This window comes from Microtus pennsylvanicus, chromosome 10 (genome assembly GCF_037038515.1).
Source record: "Microtus pennsylvanicus isolate mMicPen1 chromosome 10, mMicPen1.hap1, whole genome shotgun sequence".
Lineage (NCBI taxonomy): Eukaryota > Metazoa > Chordata > Mammalia > Rodentia > Cricetidae > Microtus > Microtus pennsylvanicus.
Genome location: NC_134588.1, coordinates 22,662,670 through 22,687,026, shown reverse-complemented (window position 1 = coordinate 22,687,026; position 24,357 = coordinate 22,662,670). Strand labels below are relative to the sequence as shown.

General features: G+C 46.4%; 1 protein-coding gene across 1 annotated transcript in view; it reads left to right on the top strand.

The window, feature by feature from the left end:
* Tmem163 (transmembrane protein 163) overlaps positions 1-24,357 on the top strand; it is a 181,981-nt gene that overhangs the window by 7,987 nt on the left and 149,637 nt on the right. Inside the window, exon 2 of the mRNA XM_075987779.1 lies at positions 1,392-1,511. Coding sequence (XP_075843894.1) covers positions 1,392-1,511 — 120 coding nt within the window. The remainder of the gene's footprint in view (positions 1-1,391; positions 1,512-24,357) is intronic.

The window sequence follows — 24,357 nt, the reverse complement described above, 5'->3', positions numbered from 1 at the left end:
CTTGGACTCAGAGAACTGCCTCCAAAGTGCTGGGATTAAAGACATGTACGACCACTGCCTGGCTACAATTTTATTATTTTTAAAATACTATAATTATTATTTACTGTATGTGTACATGTCAGCATATGAGGAGGACAGGAGATCCTGTCAGATCCCCTGGGGCTGGAGTTACAGACAATTGGGATCTGCTTGACATGAGTGACGGGAATCAAACTTGGGTCCCCTGTAAGAGCGGCATGTGCTCTAACCACCTCTCCAGCCCCTACAATTTTATTCTCAGAGGATAAGAAAGAAGTACAAATCAACCGGGAGATGTGTCCGTGGGCATTGCTGGTGAGTTATCACAGACTCTTGTCAAGGACTCCTTATGTGCAAAGCGTAGGAGATAAGCCTTGTTGTACTTGAAGCCTTCCTAGGAAACTAGGTCTGGCTTTAGCAGTTTTCAATGTACTTTCAGATTCAGATAGTATGTGTATGTGTGTGTACATGCATCTGTGGGTGTAGTTTAATCAGAAGTCTTTTCTTGGGAATGCTATACACCTCGAGATGGAGTCTCTCATTGGCCTGGAACTCATCAAGGAGGGTATACTGGCTGGCTAGTGAGCCCCAGGAATGTGCTTGTCCCTGTTTCTGAAGTGCTAGGATTACAAGTATGTGTTACTATGCCCATCTATTTTACAAGGATTCTGGGGAATCAAACTCAGGTCCTCATATTTGTATGGCAAGCATGAACTCCCTAGATCCCTGAGAAAGCTTTAAATTTTTAATTAATTGGTTAATAAGTTATTTGCTTAATGTGTGCTTCAATACAAAGGAAAGAGAAAACATGCTGTATAATCTGGGCCTGATGGCTACTGGTTGCCTAGGGGTCTAGAGAGGGCATTTGTATGGTCTCAGATTCCTTGGTTTGTATAAACCCCACACTGCTATTGGGACTGTACTAATGGATCAATGCTCACAGCTAGGGAGCCCAAACATCTAATTAGTTACTACAGTTCTTTCCTAATGAAGGGTTTTGTTGGGATGAGAACATTCTATTGAGCCAAGTGGCTTAGTGCAGAGGATGAAGATTGGCATGGTGTGACCTCAGGAAGTGATGAGGTGTGTGGAGGAGCCCTTCTAAGTTGGAGAACTTCTGTTGCCCTGTGGAAACTCTTATCTGGTACTGCCGGGGCCTGTGGCTTTATAAGGAATGCCAGAACACTTGATAATTTTGTTTTGTTTTTTGATGTGCAGTCTCCTAGTTGTAGAAACATAGTGTGGGCCAGACAAAACACATCTTGGCCCACAGGCTGTGGGTTTGCAATCTTTGGATGAGATTCCATAGCTCTGGCTGTGCGTTCTGTTGTATGAAAATGCCTTATACTCCCTCTCCTCTCTGTTTCTATCAGGTTTACTAGAAAGCAGCACCCGGCTGAAACCTCATGAAGCCCAGAACTACAGGAAGAAGGCATTGTGGGTATCCTGGTTCTCCATTATTGTCACCCTGGCCCTGGCAGTGGCTGCCTTCAGTGAGTATCAGGAAGTCTCGCCAATCAATACTCGCAGTTGCCTGTCTTTCCCTCTAACCCCCGTGGGATGTGCTTTGCTTTTAGTTGACTGTTATTGATGAGTAAAAATTTTTTAGATGGTTGGATAATCAGGGTACTCATGAATTAGTAAAATGGCTTCACTCCTCTGCAGAGGGAAGAGGTATGAGAAAGAAGCGGAGGGGAATAACCGAGAGCTTCGGTCTCATCAGTATGCAGGTTTGTGGAAGTGGATTCGGGCTGGCACCAGCCGAATAGTGAAAATAGTCTCTTGGCAGATGCCTTCAGCTCGGGCTGACATGACAAATACGCATCCCGGAGATTTGGATTTTGAGCCTAATGCAACTCGATGAGTGCAGTATTGCAAGAAGCTCTCTCCTTTCCCTCTTGACTGGGGCTCGTGCAAGGTCAGGAATGAAATCACATGTACGATTTTAATGAAAGAAACATGGAAAGGCCTTCTTTCAGGGTTTTAGGGCATGAAAAGAAAATAATTTCCTACAGTTCTGAGATGCATGAGAACAGAACAACTTCTGTCTATAGATGATTTTGTGTGGTAATCTGGACTTTCTATGGTGGGTTTTCTCCACTGAGACGCATGTGCTATTTATTCTTATTAAGTGTGCAATGATTCACAAGTTTAAGCTCTGAACTACAGCTCAACCCTGATAGGAATTGTGTTGTTTTATTTTTGGATTCTTTCTCTTTTTTTTAATGGTGGGAACAAGGCACTGTGTTTAAAATTTTGTGATGGAGAGAAAGATCTGTGCTTGATGTGCTAAGCATCCCACAAGGTGCTTCAGGGGAGGAGGGAAAAGACCGTGGTCATTAGGCCATGTGGCTGTGTGCAAGTTATTTAAGATTCTCCGCCTTTGATGCTTCTGCTGGAAGTTGGGGCTGGATCCCAAGGGGGCAGGAATTAGAATTTGACCAAATGCTCCCTTCAAAACTCAGCATATATTATTAGAGACAATTTATACTGGAAACAGTGTACAATAGCCTGGCTCTAAAATAACCAAATATTCAGAATACTGAAATAATATATTTCAGGGAATAAACATTTATCAGTGAGCCATAAATCTAATCAGGAAGAACTCTGATTTTTGAAAGTATAATACATAGCTTCTCTTTCCCCTTGCCTTCTCTTTTTTAATACTGAGACCAAAATAACAAGGCAATGGATGTCCCTCGAGGGCAATTTGGTTGTTGTGGCTGGTAGGGGCACGGGAGATCAGACATGGTAATTTACATATGTGAAGAAGGAGGAATGAAATGAAGGGGGGGGTGATTTACAGACAGAATAATGGCTCCTTAGGCGTGTCCCCGTGCCCTAGAAAGCTGTTAGGGCAGCAGCCTCCTCCGAGTGTTTGAATAAGGACTAGAGGATGGGGTTGTGAATGCGTCTTCCTTTTGGAATAACACTGTTGCATTTCGTGTGCTTACGCCATGTAATAGAGAAGAAATAGGAGGAAAACTCAGCTTCACTTGTAATACCCAGTCAGGAGAATTATTCTAGAAACGTTCCATTACTTTTGATGGAAAAAGTCTCCACGAGGCCAGGTCACAGATTTAGGAAGAGTTTCTTTTTGAAAGCCATCGTACTCCTTTATCGTAGAATTATTTAACTTAAATCCTTTAACTTCCCTTTTAAAGATTCGCGTTTACTGGTTATCTATGTGTACGCACGTGATTGCCCGTGTTTGTTCTGTACATCCTAGGAGGCCCGAAGAGGGTGTGGAACCCCCTGCAGATGGAGTTCTGGCCAGTTGTGGGACAGGGATATTGGGGGCTGAGCTCAACTCCTTTGCAAGAGCAGCAAGTGTTCTTAACCGCTGGCCATCTCTCCAGTCTCTTTAACTTCTTGCCTCTAAGATGTGGATGCTGTTGTGCTGTCTGTTAAGATCTGTTATGTTCTATAAGCCTTTCATTTCACTTGTGAGCTGCTTCTAACTGCTTCTGGTTTAGTTAAATTCTAAAGCATATACGATAAATCATATTTTGCCCCATTTAAACTACAGTGACTTCAGTGCCTCTGTGTGTGTGTGTGTGTGCACACGCGTGCACATGTGCGTGTGTAGGGGTATATGCTTATGCATGGTGCAAGTCCTTGCAATTCCCATCACAGCCCTCCACTGTACTCGAAGCTACCCTTAGCTTTCTCTATGGGTGCTGGGGATTCAAACTCAGGTCCTCACATTTGCACAGCAAGCACTTTGTTGACTGAACCATCTCCCCTCTGAACTCAGTTTATAATTCTTGGTGAGATAGTGGTTTGGGTAAGCTAGAGCATCTATATGAAACTATGGTAATTCCTTTTGGAATATTTCAGAGGGAAGTCCTAGTTTGGTTTTAAAATAGACTCAGCATATAATGGGTAGGCAGTGTAGAAAACAGCAGCACTCTTCTTAGGAACGAATGTGAAAACAGGTCTGTTGTAATAATGAGGCCAGAGAGAGGAGAAAAGTTCAGCTTCAAAACCCAGAGTTCTGCCAACATTGATGTCTTTGTCAAGATGATCGAAGAAAATGTATTCTGACTTTGGTTTTAAGACTTGAGTATGTTAATTTTTAGGGGCGGGATACTTGCTTGGTTCTGTGGAAAATGAAGTTATGTTGGAAACAGTATCAAGGGGAAAAATCATTTTCTAAAGGTGGTGTCTTAGTTTCTTTTTTGCTGATGCAATTAAATACTCTGTCCGAAGCAATTTAAGGGAGAAAGGGCTATTTTGGCTGCTGGTTCCAGGGTATGGTCCATCATGGGGGTGAAGTCACGGTGGCAGGAGCTTAGGGTAGCTGATCTTGTTGCATCTACAGTCAAGAATCAAGGCCAAGATTCCTGCTTAGTTCCTTTTCTCCATTTTATTCTGTGTAGCGTCCCTACCAAGGGAATGATGGCACCCACAGTGGGCAGGTCTTCCCACTTCAGTTAACAAAGTCAAGATAATCCCTCACAGGCAAGTCCAGAGGCTGGCCTCCCAGGCGAATCCAGATTCTCTCAAGTTGACAATTAATTAACACCAACCACACAGCAAATATATAGCTCCATTAAAACAAAATAAGAACCTCAAACTAAATAACAAAGCCCCTTAAACCAAAAGCACTCCAAACCAAGATCTCAGAACCTGAATCTGACCCCCCAGAACCCATGTTAAAAATAGAAACAAACAAACAATTTGGGTGTGGTGGTGCACACTTGTTGGGGAGGTGGAGGCAAGGAGACACTTGGGGTGCCTTGGCTGACCAGCCTATTCTGATTGGTGAGCTTCAGGCTAGTGAAAGACTTTGTCGCAAAAACCAAAATGGAGCCAGGCAGTGGTGCATCCTTTTAATCCCAGCTTTTGGGAGGCAGAGGAAAGTGGATCTCTGTGAGCTTGCATCCAGTCTGGTCTACACAGGCCAGCCAAATCTACATAGTGAGACCCTTATCTCAAAAAACCCAAACAGGTGCTTGGGGAATGACATCTGAGGTTGTTCTGTGTTCTCCACACACAGGCACATATGTGCCTCTACACACACGTGCACAATCACACATACAGGCACACACAACATGGAAGTACATTAGGCAACTTCAGAACTAGGAAAGCAAACCTCTGAAAGGAGTGGTTTCTTTTTTTATATATGGGGATTTTTTTTAAAAAAAATTATGCTTGCATATATGTCTGTATACCATGCGCTTGCCTGGGGCCCAAGGCCAGAAGAAGGTATTAGATCCCTTGGAGCTAGAGTTACAGAGAGTTGTGAGCTACCATGTGGGTGCAGGGAATTGAACCCCACTCTTAATCACTAAGCCGTCTCTCCAGCACCCCTATTGTGGGAATTTTAATATTTGATTTAGTTTAAATTTTTGACCTTTAAGCACGATAATATAATGTGTATGCATCCTTTTAGAAAGCTTTTCCATTTACTGTATCATTTTTATGCATGTGTGTGTCGTGTGTGGAAGCCGGAGGGCAACTTTCAGATGTCCATTCTCTCCTCCCACCATGTGGGTCCGAGGAACTGAACCCAGGTCCTCAGGCCTGGTGGCAAGCCCCCATCAGCTGAGACATCTTGAAGCCCACGTCCTTTTTATTTCTATACCCTAAGGGTAACAGAAGTGAGATAGATAAGGTAAGATCACATGACTTGTCTGCATTAGTAGAGAAGTCTGGGGACTTCCCAAGGTGTCCCCTTACCTCAGGGGATACATGGTCAGATAGAGAAGAACCAAGGTGACTTCCAGGACAGGTGACACAATCTGAATCCCTAGCACCTTGAGGCTGAAGCAGGAGGATTGAAAGTTTGAGGTCAGCCGATGCTATGTAAGGGAGGCTTTGTCTCAACAACAACAACAAAAAGAGAGAAAGAAAGAAAGAAAGAAAGAAAGAAAGAAAGAAAGAAAAAGAAACAAAGAAGGAAGGTAACTGAGAGTCCCCAGGAAGCTTCCTGGGTTCTAAGAGTAAAATCTTAGTGTTTAGAGTGGTATTTACTTATTTATTTATACTTAAGTATTGTTTTCTGAGACAGGGTTTTATTGTGTAGCCCTGGCTATCCTGGAACTAGCTCTGCAGACCAGGCTGGCCTTGAACTCACAGAGATCCTCCTGCCTCTGCTTCCTGAGTGCTGGGGGTCCACCCTGGCCAGACCTGGCCCTTTGAACTTCGGCAGGACTGGAGTCATGTTCTTTGGTGTGGCTTGGATTTATAGGGCAGACTGCTTCTCACAGACTCCTCCCGAGTCACGTGACCTCACCACCTAGAAGAGGCTGTATGATGGCCAGGCAGGAGTGAAGATGATCTAAGGAGGATTTGCACCTCTCTTTTTTGGTTATCAGATTATTGAAATCATGCACCCCAAGAAACTGGAATTTGTCCAGGAATCTCCTGCTTAGAGAAGGAAAGAACTGGAGTCTGGTGCCGGCCAGAGGAGAGGCTTGTTACCTAGAAGGAGCTTTCTTTCACACAGTTCTGGTGACAGACAGGTCAGGCCATGTTGTAGGAGAGGCTGGAGCTCAGACGGTGATGGCATAGAGGGGCGGGACCACATCTTGACCAGGGTTGGTCAGCTTGTGCATATTTCTTGCCTTCCCTTTAAGCCTAACCCTCTATCGTTACTCTAAAGACGGTCTTGGGGGTCAGCTATGTCCATTCCCTTTCCCAGTGTGGCTGTGTTAAGCAACCTGCTGCTTTTTGTTTCTTATCATTGCTTACGGCCCTGCCAAGGATAAGTGGCTGAACCTGGCTTGTTACGGCTACCAAGGCCCAGGCTCTGACCCTACAACACTGCTGACAGAGATCTCCGCATGTACTGAATTTCTCCCTTTGGGTTCCCCTTTCTCTCAGGCTGTGTGGTTTGTGAAGCTCCAATGCTTGTGCCTTTGCCCCTAAGGGCTTCTTCCACTGAAATACTTCCTGAACCAAAGTCTTCAGCACCTAGCACAGATTCTGCAGGTAGCTGATTCTTTGCTGGATTTGCTGGTCTTTTATTTATTTTTACTGAAAAGAGAAGTCTGTGCACATAATAACCATTCGTGAGCCTAGAGCTGTGGTTCTGATCCTTCCTAATGTTGCGACCCTTTAACACAGTTTCTCATGTTATGACGACCCCAGCCATGAAATCATTGTGTTGCTGTTTTGTAACTGTAATTTTACTACTGTTATGAATCATAATTTAAATACCTTATATGCAACCCAGATGGGGGTTGTGACCCATAGGTTGAGAACCACTTGCCTATGGGTACTTGGTGCATCGTCCCTTGTCCATCTATCTCTTTCTTCTGATCCTGCCAGGCACAGGATCCTACAAGCCCTCTGTGTGCTACTTTCTTCTCCTTGCTGGTCTTCTAAACGCTGTGAGTTTCTTCCCAGAGCAGCCTCCAAGTGGAGCATTTGCCTGCTGCTGACCTGGGCCTCAGGGCAGCTCAGGGGGATGTGGGCAGGAAGTCTTGAGCCACATCCTGGGGTTGCTGGGGGGATAACTTTTCCCTGTCAATGTGTTCTGTGAATGATAACTCTAGAGGCTGCTTCAGGGAGGTGGAAACGGAAGTCAGAACCGGCAGAAACTGGCTTTGGGAACTTGGCCCTGAAAACTTCCCGCCTCTGGGCTCTTCCTTCCTAGCCTCATGGTCGTGTCCGCAGAGATGCTCAGGTTACCCTCCGAGCTGCCGGCCCTGGAAGCTCAGGAACACAGAGCAGCGTTTTAGTCCTGACCGTGTCCCGTGAGGCCTGCCATGACCTTACTCTTGGTTCCTGGTCTTTGCCCATCCCCCAGCTCACAGCGATTGCAGTCCATAGATGCTTCTGTGGTCCCCAGGTGCTGCTGCCTTAAGACCCATGAGCTCGCTCTTCTCTTTCTCGTAGATTTCCTGCTTCCTGGCTTTTAGCCATCTTATTTCATTATACTCTACCTTATTTAGTTCTATTTTATTGACTTTTTGGTGTGTGTTTGTGTGTGTGTGTGTGTGTGTGTGTGTGTGTGTGATGTGCTTGGGTTTCTGTGAATCAGTGTGCATTGTCAGTGCTGGGGTCTCCCTCAATCCTTCTCTGCCTGATCTTTATTATTGTTGTCACCATTTGTGACAGTCTGCTTCTGGGCCTGGATCTCACTGCTCTGCCTTGGCTGGCTGGCCAATGTGTTCCCTAACACTGGGATGATAGACACGGATGCTGGGGAGGCAGCCGGGGTATCCATCATGATCGTCTAGCAGGCACCTTTTGGACAGAGTCATCTCTATTTTATTTTATGCAGAGTCTGGCTATGTAGCTCAAGCTGGCTTGAAAAACCCTCCTCCTCCAGCTCAGCCTCCTAAGCGCGGGGTCACAGGTACATACTTTAACAGTTGACTTCTCATCAAATTGTATCTAGCACTTAAAATAAAAGTAAAAAGAGGCCACCTCTTCTAGGCAGTCCTCCAGAGTGATGTAAATGTCCTTTCCCAGTGACATGAAGATCAGACATGTCACACAGCCCTTGAATCACAGCAGTATCGCCTCAGTGATAATCTACACTCCTCAGTACAGGGATTTCTAGCTTCTCTGGGCTCTCTTCCTGGTCCCTAACACCTCGCCTGGAGGTATTGGTTGCAGTGAATTTTGACATCTCCCCGCTGAGGCCACTATAGACAATAGATTGAGAGTGTGTTTTCAAGTGTGGATTCCAGACAAAGGAATGGTGGGTGACCTGCTCAGGTGGAAGGGAGCTAAAAGCTAAGTTATACCTTGGGCTTTGTTGAGGATGTAAGCAGCTAGTTTCAGGAGCCCCTCCCCTCCCCTCCCTCCCTTCCCCTTGTGAGACTGAGGGTTTCTGGCCTCCGCTGCTAGCTGTTAGCTGTTAGCACGGGGCATCTTCCCCAGCTTCCAGCTCACAAAGGGCTGCTGTTTGCAGCCTGCAGCGGAGGAGGGGTTCCAGCAGCTGCCTGCCTGTCCTGCCTCCGTTCTCAGTGCTTTCTGCACACAGCCTTAATTAAAGCGTGGCCAGCGTGCTTTAGCACGAGGGCCCGGGATACACAAGGGAGCTGAGCGTGTGCTCCGGGCTGTACTTCTAACCATGCCAGGCCTGTCCTAAGCTCTTTGCTCAGGTCTGAAGGGGAGGAGCTGGCCCGAGAGATGGCGAGGGCTTAACTGGCTGCCTCCCTGTCTATGAGTACCTGTGCTTGGTAGCCAGCTGGAAGAGAGAGGATTTCTGCTCTGCCGGTTGTGACTTCAGCCTCTGAGAACTGCCCCTTTAAGGTGAATTTCTAGTGCAGGCACAAGATGTGACTTCACAGGATCCTGGGCTGCGTTCCGACAAAAGCAGATAGAGTGGGAGAGAGACAGAGAACTCTTTCTAGACTCAAGTAAAAAAGGCTGTGGGGCTGAAGACGTGGCTTGATTTGGAAGAGTTCTTGCCTAGCTTAAGGAAGCCTTTGGTCCAATTCCCAGCACAGCATAGACCGGGTGTGGTGGTGCCCCCCTCTAATCCCAGTACTCCGAGGGGAAAGGCAGGGGTGTCGGAGGTCAAGGTCATTCTCAAGCTACATACTGACTTTGAGAGCCTGTTTTAAAAAATGAAAGGAGTGCTGGGGAGATGACTCGGTGCTGAAGTGTGTTTGCTGCTCTTTCAGAGAATCCAAGTTCAGTTCCCAGCGTCCTGGTCAGGTGGCTCACAACCACTTGTGATCTGGCATCTTCTCCTGGCTTCTTCAGCACCTGCACACATGTCACAGACACACATACATACACATAAACAAACAAACAAACAAACAAAAACAACCTAGAAGAAAAAAAAGAAAAGCCAAAGGGGAAATGTTTGTCATAGCATCTTTGCTTGCCGTTGTGATAAAACACTCTGACCGAAGCAGCTTTAGGAATGAGCTCTTCATCTCCAGCTGCCGTTAAGGGTACAATCCATTATGGCAGTGAAGGCACATGGGCAGGAGCTTGAAGCGGCTGCTGCATTCAGAATCAAGAAGCAGAGAGAGATGACTGCTTGCTGGTGGTTAGTTCGATTTCTCCATTTTATACAGCCCAGGATCCCCCGGCTAGGAGATGGCCCCACCTACAATTAAGGTGGGTCTTCCCACATCAATTCGTATAACCCAGAAGTCCCCTCTAGACATGCTCAGAGGCCGATCTCCTAGGTGATTCTAGACTCTGTTCACTTGACAACTAGTCAGCAAACTCTCCCTGACTAGAGCATCCTTGCCCAGTGGCCATCCCTCATTCCCACTTGTGGCCGTGCTCCTTGGTGAGCGGAAGGCGCTGCGAGGACAGTGCACAGGACATTAAGAAGGAGAGAGAGCTGTCTCCCCCAGAAGAGCTCAGGTTTAAGCAGACAGGCGATGACAGGCTTTGACGCAGAAGGGAACTCCATCCCACTCAGGGAAAGGCCTTGCTGTCTTCAGCATGCATGGCATGTCTAGCTGTTTGTCCCCGGGACACAGTGTTGTCATCTACGAAGTTCACAGGAGAACTGCACAGCTGAATCACAAAATATTGCACAAACTGTTTCATAATGTTTTGGGTAACTTTATAGTTTTGTGTTGGGCCGTATCCATAGCTGTGTTTGACTATGTGGCCCGTGGGCTTGGGCCGCAGCTTGTGGCGCTAATGCTGGGATCTGAACTCTGCTCCTCAGATTGAGCAGCTAGTTGCCTTTTTCTTGTAGAATGCTTTAATTCTCTCTGGATTTAATGTCTCTTTATCCATGTTTGCTTCTTTTTGTATGCGGGTGTTTGTGTGCTGGTGCAAGCACACACAGCAGCGACCTGTGAGGAGGCCAGCTTCTCGCCTTATCCCTCAAGTGCTGGGTATGGATGTGAATGGATCTCACTGACTTGGAGTCCTTTGGATAGACACCCAGGAGCGGCACAACCAGGTCATGCCATAAAGGTTTTCTCACACACCCAAGTATACACCACTCAATTTAGCGATAGGCAAACTAAAAAAAAAAATCACAGTGCACTAGAGAATAGAGTGTAAAACAGAGAGATGAGCTGTCGGGTAGAAAGCATTTACAAAGCATTCACTCACGTATGGCTGAGGAAATGTACAAGATTGTGTGTGCGTGTGTGTGTGTGTGTGTGTGTGTGTGTGTGTGTGTAAAGCCAAGGTTGGCTCTGGTATCACGCCAGCACAGCAAGGGCATTCCCCTCCGAACCGTCTCACTCACCCCATCACTTCAGTTTCTAATAGCAGAAGCCTAGGAAGGAGACAGCCGCCCATTAGCAGGAAATCTGAGCCATCCCTCCTGCCGCCAAACAGTGCACTATACTTAGATGCAGGTTTTGGCTTAATCAGGCCCCATGTACCCTTTTTTATAACAAGTATTATAGTATTTCCATTTTACTATCTTAAAATGAACTTCCGCCTGTACACACCACCAATAAAAATAATGTTGTTTCCTAAATATAGTATAATGGAAAACAAAAGACAGGCAAGTTTTGAAAATCAGGTGCATACTTAAACATACAAATGCTTAAAGTGGTGATGGAGACAAGTGAGTTAAAACTATATAGGCTAAGCCAGGCAGTGGTGGCGCACGCCTTTAATCCCAGCACTCGGGAGGCAGAGGCAGGCAGATCTCTGTGAGTTCGAGGCCAGCCTGGTCTACAGAGAGAGTTCCAGGACAGCCAGGACTGTTACACAGAGAAACCCTGTCTCGATTCTCTCCCCGATAAAATCCAAAACAGCAACAACAAAAACCAAACTACATAGGCTAATTTGGACCTAAGAGAGGGAGAACAGTCATACCATGTTGTCAACATTTTCCTTTGTATGATATTGTTCAGAAATATGTTTGTGTGTACATATGCACGGACCATCAGGACTGTAATAGCTACATGGGCAGACTGTGTCTTAATTGTTCAGTTCTTTGAGTGGGGTTGCTCTGGGTGACTGAACTTTCTGGGTTGCTTTCATACCTTTTTGTAAAGGTCTGAATAAAACCAAGCCTGCCCTCTTAATTCAGAGGGTCAATACATTCCTGTGTGTGTGTGTGTGTGTGTGTGTGTGTGTGTGTGTGAGTGTTCTTTAAAACAACAGAATAAAACAAAACAAATTCTTCTTTATTGATAAAGTTGTGTTCTAGGCACAGTTGTCTGTTGAAATTAGCATGAGTGAGAAGTACAAGAGGGGAGCCTTTGTTGTGTGTGATGCTTGTGTGTGTAAATATTTATAAATAAGATCCCTGGCTCCATCCCACCCAGCAAATACCAGGATCCCAAGTCCAGAGTTGTGACCCCCAGTGACGTTGTACACACTTCCGTCTTGTCTGTATTCACAGACACAGAATTGCAGGCTCTGCTAACTGTATAATCCTCAGCGGTAGGTACCGCACGGTACTTGTGGTTCTGGAAGTCGCCGATGAGACAAGTACAGGGACGGTGGAAGGAACAAACTCAGAGGAGTGGGTCGCTGAGGGGGGGGGCTGAGACGATTAGTAAAGGGCATTCGAGGAGTGTCAATCAGAACTGTGATGTTTGTTATAAAAATGTTTTGGCAGCAAATGCAATGACATGTTAGGGTTTGTCAAGGCTGAGTAGAAAATTTATTAGTGTCAGTTTCTGATTCTGTTCGGCTCAGGTTTAAGAACTTTATACAATAATCTTAGAATCAGTGGAAAACACGGCATTGGTGCCGCCATTCTTCCGATACATTTGAATCCCTTCCCCCCTTTTTTTACCCACTGAGTTTCCAGCCTGGGTTGACCTTGACCTCTCTATGTACATTCCTGAGGATGACCTTGAACTTCTGACTCTCCTCGTCTCCACCTCCTGGGGGCTGTGGTTACAGGTTAGTGTCTGTTGATGCGGAGCTGGGACTTGAACCCAGGACTTTGTGCACAGCCCACACACTCTACCAGCTGGGCTACACCTTCAGCCTGCTTTTAAAAGCTGTTGTGTTTTATATTTATTTTACTCTATTACATATTGATCCCCTTTTGTTTCCTCTCCCCTCTCTTTACATATCTAATTTGAAATAATAGCCCACCTTTAAGGAAGTCATCGAAGTTACACCTTCTCATATCTTTCCAATGAACTTTTCTTACCTTTTCACATGCTGTCATTTTTTATGTAGCCTTCAATGCTTCTCCACTCTTAGCAGTATCGTCTAGCAGCTACACTGTCAGGTCCTATAGACAATATGGACACTCTGTTTTCTCGTAGCCATCTTTTGGTCTTCGGTCTACAAATGAACATGTTCTAAACAGTCTCTGCCAATCCCCAGTGATACTTCACCTGAGAACTTTCTCCCCTCTCTTCAGCTTCAGGGACAGTTGATTGTCTCAGTGCCACCGTTTGTGTCTGTTGCTGCCCCTCCCCCACACGCTGTGGCCTTTATACATCAGTTTTGACTGAATATAAAAATCTTTGGTTTCTATTTTCTTTCCCAGGTATCTTAAATATATTACCCCGTTATATCAGGGCACAAAGCACTGCTAACAATGTTTGATGAGATGTTTCATTTTCTTCCTTTCAAAGGTAATGAGGGGTTTTCTTGGTTACCCAAATCATTACTCTCTTAAAACAAAATCCAAGAGCAATTTCAGCTTTTCCAGATAGAAGGCATAGCTTCCTGCCCTTTTATTTTGTAAAAATTTTGAGTTATAATTGTCTGTCTTTGTTCTGTAGCTTCATTCTTATTCCTTAGAGAGCTCTAATGTGTGCACACGCTGGGTTCTCTTTGCCTGACCTTGATGTCTGCCCCTCTCCTCCCCTCCCAGTTTCTATTTGATTTAATAAAATTTCCTCTATGTTCACCTAGTTTTTTAAGAGTATGCCTAGTTTGTTTTGTTCATATTCATTTGTAAATTTCCCACATTGTTGAAATAAAAAATTTCTTTCTTAAAAAACATATTTTTTTTAACTGGGTGGTACTGGCGCACGCCTTTAATCCCAGCACTCGGGAGGCAGGCGAATCTCTGAGTTCGAGACCAGCATAGTCTACAGAGTGAGTTCCAGGACAACCAGGGCTAGAGGAATCCTGTCTAGAAAAACAAAACCCAAAAATATATATTTTATTTTTTTTGTTTTTCAAGACAGGGTTTCGCTGTAGTTTTAGAGTCTGGTCTGAAACTAGCTCTTGTAGACCAGGTTGGCCTTGAACTCACAGAGATCCGCCTGCCTCTGCCTCCAGAGGATTAAAGGCGTGTGCCACTACTGCCTGGCAAAAAAATATATTTTAAATATTTGCTTTTAACAATTTTATGTTTTCTTTTATGTGTAATGGGTATTTTGCCATGCATGAAGTTCCTATGGTGGCAAGAAGGGGGCGTTGGATTCTCTGGAGCTGGAGCTATGGATTTTGAGCCACTGTGGACGCTGGAATTGAACCTGAGTCCTCTGGAAGAGAAGCTGGAGCTCTTCAACACTGAGCCGTCTCTGCAGCTCAAGTCTTTCTTTCTTTTCAAAGTCTTTTCTGAGTCTCACTTCCTGCTTTAAAAAGTTTCATTTTTTTTTCAATTACGCATTTCTGAAATTTTAAATTCTGATTTTTGTATATTTCATATTCACATATGATTTTCTCTTTCTTTCTCTTTCTCTTTTTTTCTTTTGTTTCTTTGAGACAGGGTTTCTCTGTATAGTTTTGGAGCCTGTCCTGAAACTTACTTTGTAGACCAGGCTGGCCTCGAACTCAGAGAGATCCACCTGCCTCTTCCTCCTGAGTACTGGGATTAAAGCTGTGAACCACCACTGCCCTACTGGATATGGTTTTCTTAATTTCTACTTACTTAGTTCAAAATACTATGTTCAGTCCAGGTGTGGTGTCTCACATCTGTAATCCCAATACTTGGGAGGAAGAGGCAAAGAAGTTCAAGGTCATCCGTGGCTATCAGCGATGCTTTCCTGGTGTGGGGCTTCTCATTTGTTTCACTTAATGACATATTTGAGGTGTTTCACTGTCACTTCCGCAAGTGACACAAGTCTTCCCTATGTTTGTGAAGAGTGAGTCCAGAGAGGCTTTTCAACATCACGGTTCTTGCTCTCCCTTGTTCGCCCAACAAAATGATGTCAAATATGGGCCCGCCTAGTGTTGCTCGCCCAATAAAGTGATGACAAAATATGGCCCTTCTACTCTTGCTCCAAGTTCTCTTTGACTGAGATTCCTGGGGCCCAGCAGTTGTAAACCTCTGCTGCCCTTGCAGAGGACTAGAGCCTTGGTTCCCAGCACTAATGTCTGGAAGTTCACAGACCCCCGTAGCCCCAGTCCCAGGTGATCTGCTGCCCCTTTCTGGGCCCCTTAGGCACCTGTATTCAGGTATACAGCCCTCACCGCAGTGTACACAAACACATCATTAAAAATAAAAATAATCACAAAAGAAGAACTGAGATTTCCTTTTCCCCAGTCATCTCTGGTTTGTTCACGTTATTCTCTGCCTCTAGTAATTTTTCTTTAGTGTGGTCTCTGACCCAGACTGGAGCTTTGACTCTGTTTGTGTTGTGTGCTTGGTTGGCTTCGACATCTTTTGCCATCTCTGTGGACCACAGGGTCTCTCGGGACCCAAAGTTCTTGCTTCTGGGTGGAGCTTGTGAAGTCTATCTTAGTCCTACATCCTCCTCAGACTGACCTGCTCTCGCTCCAGTGGTTATGTCGGTGATCTGGGGATTCTCCTTTCTTCCCCAGACCTCTTCTTGACCACTGATGGGAATATACAGGCCTGTAGCTGTCAGGGATATTATGTATTGAAAGGCAACGCCCCTTACTCTATGAATGCTTGATTTTTCTAGCCTGTCATTTTAGTCTATTATATCCTATGCTGTAATTTATTGTCAATTCTGGGAGATTAAGTTGTCTTAACACCATTTCTCTAAAAATCAAATACATCTTTATTCAGTATGTGTGTGTTTGTGTGCCTGCATGTGTGTGTTTGCGGTATGTGTCTGTGAGTCTGTGTGTGTGTGTGTGTTTGTGGTGTGTGTGTGTGTTTGTGGTGTGTGTGTGTGTTTGTGGTGTGTGTGTGCCTGCATGTTTGTGTACCTCTGTCTGTGTGCCTGCATGTGTGTGTTTGCGGTATGTGTCTGTGTGCCTGCAAGTGTGTGTTTGCGGTGTGTGTATGTGCCTGTGTGTGTGTGTGTCTGTGCGTTTGTGTGCCTCTGTCTGTGTGCCTGCATGTGTGTTGTGGTATGTGTGTGTGTGTTTGTGGAGTGTGTTTGTGTGTGTATGTATGCCATGGCATACAAGTAGAAGTCAGGCAACAGTTCAGAGAATCAGTTCTTTTTCTACCTTGTGGGTTCACGGGTTTAACTCAGGATGTCAGGCTTGGCGGCAGGTGCCTTTTTACCCATTTTTGCCATCTCTTCACCGTCATTTCTCTCTCTTTAGAAAGGACAGAGTTCGCATTTCTTAGCTGGGCACATCTTCCCTTATGTCTTTATCCTTGAAAATTCCTGGCATTTTTATTAGTTACATTCACAGTTTAGCAATTTGTCTGGAAAGTAGCCTTTGTTCCCTTCATGAGAATGGAGACTTTCTGCTTTTTCCTCCTACCCTGGGAAACAGTAATATGCGTATTGTCATTTTGCAAGAGTCTGGACCTAGTCCCAGGTATTCTCTGGTTTGAAAGAGGAGAAAGGGTATCAGAAATGAATAGATCTTAATCCATGTACCGGTCTCCTAAAGCAGGAGCTCAACTCTGCATAAAGACGGCATTATTAGGGGATGAGTTTCAAATGACAAAAGATGGCATATTATTTTTGTTGTTCATGGGGCAATTGTGGCTTGTTTCCGGTGAAGTAAGATTATGTCCTTAGCTGTGAGCAGGTCTCACTGCTTTCATGAGATTAGATCATCATGCTGGTGACACCGCTTCCTCAGCTCCGTGACACTGGTGGTGACTCAGATTGAGAAGCGGCCCTCTTTGCAGGCAGCCCTGTGTCTAAATTGCCGTCCTTGGAGAGCCTTTCCTCTCAAGGTCAGTTCTAATGGTTCTCTGGTCTTTGAAGTCCCTGTTACAGCTTGAATAACTGAAATGTCCTCCCTACGCTCAATTTTGACTGCGTTGCTCTGCGCTGGCAATGCTATTTTGAAGACCGAAGATTTAGATATGGAGGCTGGCGACAGAAGTAGGCCATTAGGGGTAGGCTTTTGAAAGTTACGAAGGGCACTGTTCTGGCCTCCTTTTTCTGTTTCCTGGTTGGTAGAAAGTTGATCAGCAATGCCTCGTGCTGCCTCACGCTCCCACCCACTCCAAATCATATCAATTTCACAGTCCTCTTTCTGGATTGACGGATTCTTCAGTCCCTCACCAACCTGTGTCCACTACCTCAGGCTCATGCTGCACCACACTGTTTCACTCTTTCTCCCACCTCACACTCTGCCTCAAGCTGTCTCCTCACACTCTGTCACCTCACACTCTGCCTCAAGCTGTCACCTCACACTCGGTCACCTCACAGTCTGTCACCTCACACTCTGTCTCCTCACACTGAGTCTCCTCACGCTCTGTCACCTCACACTCGGTCACCTCACAGTCTGTCACCTCACACTGAGTCTCCTCACACTGAGTCTCCTCACACTCTGTCACCTCATACTCTGTCACCTCAAAGTCTGTCACCTCACACTCTGTCTCCTCACAGCCTGTCACCTCATGCTCTGTCACCTCATGCTCTGTCACCTCACGCTCTGTCACCTCACACGCTGTCACCTCACACTCTGTCACCTCACACTCTGTCTCCTCACACTGAGTCTCCTCACGCTCTGTCACCTCACACTCGGTCACCTCACAGTCTGTCACCTCACACTGAGTCTCCTCACACTGAGTCTCCTCACACTCTGTCACCTCATACTCTGTCACCTCAAAGTCTGTCACCTCACACTCTGTCTCCTCACAGCCTGTCACCTCATGCTCTGTCACCTCATGCTCTGTCACCTCACGCTCTGTCACCTCACACGCTGTCACCTCACACTCTGTCACCTCACACTCTGTCACCTCACACTGAGTCTCCTCACGCTCTGTCACCTCATGCTCTGTCACCTCACACTCTGTCACCTCACACTCTGTCACCTCACACTGAGTCTCCTCACACTCTGTCACCTCAAACTCTGTCACCTCACACTCTGTCACCTAACACTCTGTCACCTCACACTCTGCCTCACACTCTGCCACCTCATGCTCTGTCACCTCACACTCTGTCACCTCACACTGAGTCTCCTCACACTCTGCCACCTCACACTCTGTCACCTCACACTGAGTCTCCTCACACTCTGTTTCCTCACACTCGGTCACCTCACAGTCTGTCACCTCACACTCTGTCACCTCACACTGAGTCTCCTCACACTCTGTCACCTCACAGTCTGTCACCTCACACTCTGTCACCTCACACTGAGTCTCCTCACACTCTGTCACCTCACACTCTGTCACCTCACACTCTGTCACCTCACACTCGGTCACCTCATACTCTGTCACCTCACACTCTGTCTCCTCACACTCTGTCACCTCATACTCTGTCACCTCACACGAAGTCACCTCACGCTCTGTCACCACACACTCTGTCACCTCACGCTCTGTCACCTCACGCTCTGTCACCTCACGCTCTGTCACCTCACGCTCTGCCACCTCACGCTCTGTCACCTCACTCTCTGCCACCTCACTCTCTGCCACCTCACGCTCTGCCACCTCACGCTCTGTCACCTCACGCTCTGTCACCTCACGCTCTGTCACCTCACACTGAGTCTCCTCACACTCTGTCACCTCACACTCGGTCACCTCACAGTCTGTCACCTCATAGTCTGTCACCTCACACTGAGTCTCCTCGCACTCTGTCACCTCACACTCTGTCACCTCACACTCTGTCACCTCACACTCTGTTACCTCACACTGAGTCTCCTCACACTCTGTCACCTCACACTCGGTCACCTCACACTCTCTCACCTCACACTCTGTTACCTCATGCTCTGTTACCTCACACTCTGTCACCTCACGCTCTGTCACCTCACGCTCTGTCACCTCACAGTCTGTCACCTCACGCTCTGTCACCTCACGCTCTGTCACCTCACACTCTGTCACCTCACACTCTGTCTCCTCACAGTCTGTCACCTCACACTCTGTCACCTCACAGTCTGTCACCTCACACTCTGTCTCCTCACACTCTGCCACCTCACGCTCTGTCTCCTCACACTCTGTCACCTCACACTCTGTCATCTCACGTTCTGTCACCTTACACTCGGTCACCTCTGCTCTGTCTCCTCACAGTCTGTCACCTCACACTCTGCCTCACACTCTGCCACCTCACGCTCTGTCACCTCAAACTGCTCTTCTTGTTCTGCCCCCTCACATTGCCTCATTCGTATTATCTTGTATATTGCCTTACCTTGCCTCATGTTGCTTTATACTGTCTCTCGCTCCTGCCACCAAGCCGTGAGCCGTCTGTCAGACACTCTGTCATAGCAATGCAAACTAATAGAGCCACATAGAATTGGAATTTTGATAACTTATGATCACTAGACCTCTTTATGTTGTCCATTACGCATTTAAAAAGTAGTTGCAGTAGCCGACTGAGCTTGCCTCCTCCAAATGCCTGTGTCTCTGCTATTCATCTCTCAGCTACTGTGGACCAGGAACCTTGAACTAGGTGGTTTACATGCACAGTTGCACTTGCTCTCACAGTGGTGCTTGGAGGCAGTTTCAACTTACCAGCTCCACTCAGTACAAAGATTTTAATGACTCCGAGAAGTCTGGAACCCAGCTGAAGCCCCACTGCTTACATGGATCTCCATCCCATATCCCTCCTTGGTTATTAGTGTCTCCCTTCTACCATCCCAGAGATCACACTTGTGGACCCCTTCAGAATAGGGTTCTGTTCTGAACAGAGCCTGGTCTTTCCTACTTTATGTGTCTATCCTCAAGGACATGGCTTGCCAATCGCAGGTAGAGGGGCAGTCGAGGTTTGGCAGTAAATCAATGAGCTGTCTTTAGTTTGGAAATCTGTTTGTATCTTGCTGGTTTCAGCCTTCACATTGGTGGGTACAGCCATGGTTTGCTTATACAAGGTCTAACTAGTTGGCCTTGCCACCGGCTTCTAAAGAAGGCCAAGGTACTCGGGTGAATCAGAGGGAGAGCTGGGGTGGTTCTCGTTGTTTGCTCATGGTTCTGCAGAGGTCAGTATTCGGCGACCTTTCCGGTGTAGAAGAAATCCAGTTTAGAATCTGATTAGTGACTTTTTTATTTTAGAAATTGCTGATGTAGCTTCAGCTGGATAAATCAATGGATTACCTGGGATGTACAAAGTGGAAGGCCAGTGTGAGCTCCACTCCAGGGCTGTCTATGCAGTATTGTGGAGAAGGGTTTTCTGAGTGTGCGTGTGTGTGTGTGTGTGTGTGTGAGAGAGAGAGAGACCTGTGCATTATGTGTGTGTAGGCCAGAGGTTCCGATGTCTTCACTGATTGCTCCCTAGTTTATCTTTGGAGACAGGCCTCTCACTGAACCTGGAGCTCACAGAATGAGAAGAATTGACTCTAGCCAATGAAACTTTAGCTTCAGGAGACCAGCTGCAGGGAGGTGTGAAGGGGCCTTTGCTCTCTCTGTGCTCCAGAAGGCTATCTGGACAGTGAGCCACCGGGATTCTCTTGTTGAGGTGTGCCACCAAGCCCAGCTTCTCATATGGGTGTCAGAATCCCAACTCAAGTCTTCGTGTTTGTACAGCAAACATTTCTCGGAGATGTCTCCCTAGGCAGCGGATTCCTCCAGGGCTGGAGTTACAGGCGGTAGTGAGCCACTGTGTAGATGCTGAGAATTGAGCTCTGGTCTCTTGCTCACTGCTGTCCGCCATCTGCAGCCTGGCGGGAGGGAGGCCAGGCTTGGGAGGCCGGATTAAACATGGCTGTGATGCCTGCAGAGTGGCTGAGGCACAACAAAACTGAAGCAAAAGTAGCTTCAAGGTCTGGCTTCTTGCTGGAGCTTTCAGCCTGGCACGCGTGCACATGGAGTTCCTCCGACACTGGAAGTGACAGCAGACTCTGGTTCTGGTGGCCCAGCTGCCATCCCAGCCAGGAGTCAGTCGGCCTCAAGCAGCCCTGGGGGCTTCGTCACTAGAGGGACAAGGCCATGGCCCCTGCGTTCTATATCCCGTCCCCTCTCTTCTGGCAGCTTTGGGAGCTTGTGGTCCTGGCCTTTCAGGCAGATCTCTGAACTCTGCCTAAATCCCTTCTCTGTTAATCGGAGTTGGTTGGTATTTTTGGCACTCAGGAATTAAGCTCCTGGGGCTGGAGAATCAGCTCAGTTTTTAAGAGGGGCCAGATTGCAGTTCCCAGAAGCCATGTTATTGGGCTTACACCATTGGTAACTCCAGCTCCAGGGGATCGGACATCCTTTCCTGAACTGTGAAAGTACCCTCACACACAGGCACATTCTTACACATGGGCAGGTAATCAAAAATAAAAAAGTCTTTTAAAAAACAGTGGTTTATTTAGTTTTCTTTTATGTGCATTGGTGTTTTGCCTGCATATATGTTTGTGTGAGGGTGTCTGATCCCCTGGAACTGGAGTTATAGACAGTTCTGAGCTGCCATGTGGGTGCTGGGAATTGAACCTCTGGAAGAGCAGTCAGTGCTCTTAACTGCCAAGCCATTTCTCCAGTCCCCCAACATAAATCTTAAGAAAAAGAATGAGTCTCCTTGAGTATGTGGCTCAGTGGGTAGATGCTACCCAAGGGCTTGGCCTGATTCTCAGCACCGCGCAAACCAGGGTTGGAGGTACATGCCTGCAATCCTAACATGCCTGTAAAGGAGAAGGGGATTCAGGGTCATTGTAAGCTACATAATGAGTTGAATGACCAGCCTGGGCGTGAAGGCATGAAACCCTGTTTGTTGTTGTTGTTGTTTGTTTTTTAAAGAAAACAAAATATAATAAACTGAGGTTCTGTGCCATAAAAACATGGCTTGTGTTTTAAGAAAATGACATATACGACCTATGTCAGTGTGGTCCCTTCCTCTCCTCACCAAAGAGCCCCCCACTCCACTCCTCCCTCCTCCCTTCCCTTCTACTCTCCTTTATTCTTCCAGGGAAATAGTATCTCTGTGTAATCAACACTAGGCTCAAAAGCTCCCAGAATCCTCCAGTTTCAGCGCTAGGATTTTGGGTGTGCTCCTCCATGCCCTGCCTCACACAGCTATTTCTGACCCCAGAAAAAATGCTCCTTGGAATAATTCAAAAGCAGTAGGAGGAGTGTGATGGAGACAGCGGGGAGCTGAGCTGGGGGCTCCAGAGCTGAAGAGCGCACTCTGGACTTCATAGTGACTTTGCTGGAAGATGGCGCCTTATAGTCTTCTCACCATAAACCGTTCCTTTCACAATTTCATATTCCTATTGCTGAAAGGTGATGCTCAGCAAAAAATAACACAGTTCCCTCTAAACTGCTCAAGGTACAATGTTCAGTGCTCAGGATATGGCCTATTGTTTTCTTCCCAGCCACAGCTCTTTCTGTACACAAGACACTTTGATGCCAGTATCGAGGGAGAGATTTCAGTGGCAGTTTGTTGTGGAGACCCAGGGAAGCTGGCGAGTCTGAAAGCAAGCGTTTTGTTCCTGAGGGTTAAACATGTTTATGACACAATTCTGGCTCCAGGAACTGACTCAGCCGGGGCTGTTAGACGTAATACCACTGACCCCAGTGAGGACACACGTGTGTACGTCTATGACAGTCACTTTGTCACCTCAGCTCCTGGGGGCAATTGGAAAAAGATCCTGTTATATTTCAGTCACAACACCATGAGGGGAGGAAATGGAGATCGAGAAGTGGGCCAGGAAGTGTGATAGTCATGGTCCGTTAGTGTGTGTGTGTGTGAGGGGGGGGCTATGGTTGTTAGTGTGTTGTGTGAGGGGGGAGGCTGTGGTTGTTAGTGTGTGTGTGTGGGGGGGTGCTATGGTTGTTAGTGTGTGTGTGTGTGAGGGGGTGGGCTGTGGTTGTTAGTGTGTGTGTGGGGGGGCTATGGTTGTTAGTGTGTGGGCGTGCAGGTGTATGTGCACACATGTATACTATGCAGTGACACAGCCTGCATGTGACTGTCAGTGGGTAACTTTGGATGTTGATCCTTGCCTAACACCTGGTTTGAGATAATATCTTTTATTAACTACTATGTAAACCATGCTAGCTGGCCTTCAAGCTTGTGGAGTCTCCTTTTTTACCCTACCAGTAAAACAGACATGTTCAGTATGGCTTCCAGTTTCTGTTGGGCTCTGGGGATCTGAACTCAGGGCATCAGTACATGGCAAGTACTATCACCCAGTGAGTCATCTCTCCAGTCCCGCACCCAGCTTTTGTATGACTTCTGGGGACAGAGCTCAAGCCTTCACTCTTGCAAGAGAACCGCTGCACCAACCATGCCGCCTTCCCAGCCTCGGTTTTGTTTTGTTGCTTTGTTCCTTTTCTTTCCATTCTTTGCAGTAAAGGGAATGGAACCCGGAACTTCACACATACTAAGCAAGTACTCTACCCTTGGAGCTACATCTCCAGCTCCCCAAGTTTTTGTGTGGAGCTTGTGTTGTAGAACATTATTTTAACATGTGTTGCATTCATTTATGCTGTAGAATATTTGTTTAAGGATGCAAAGATGTGTTATATTATGTTCGGTTGCACTTGTTTAACTCTGTGAAGCTGCGTTACTTTGCCAGTCTAAAACACCTGATTGGTCTAATAAGGAGCTGAACGGCCAATAGCAAGGCAGGAGAAAGGGTAGGCAGGGCTGGCAGGCAGAGAGAATAAATAGGAAGAGAAATCTGGGAAGAGAAAGATTGAGGAGCAAGAGAAGAAGGAGGATATCAGGGTCCAGCCACCCATCTACACAGTAAGCCACAGAGTAAGAAGTAAAGAAAGGTATACAGAAATAGAAAAAGAGAAAAGCCCAGGGGCAAAAGATAGACTGGATAGTTTAAGTTTAGAAAAACTGGCTAGAAACAAGCCAAGCTAAGGCCACGCATTTGTTGGCGAATTAGGTTGGTACGATAAATAAGCAGACCAGCTCAAGAATAACAGTTATATTTTAACAGTTGAAAAGGGAAAACTCACGCTACAAGAGTGGGACGTCCCAATTCCAATCGGTCTGGTTAATGCTGCTCAGAGAGAGCTCGCACCTGGATCTCCCGGTTTTTCTTCCTGGGGTCCAGGTCACCATGCCCCAATTAGCTGTGATTGGTTAACAGAGTTTCCCCATCATGTCTCCCTTTTGTCTAAACAAGATCAATTAAACCCAATACAACTATATACAGTAGGAACAGATACCAAATATAAAATTACAAACAATAAGCAAGGAATGCATAACAAAAGTTTTACTAAACATTCTATTTTAAGGAGTCTAAATATTGCATTGAAATTAAGCTTGGCTAAATCATGAGGAAGATAACCACAATTATCTAATCTTTAACTCCATCAAAGATCTGAGA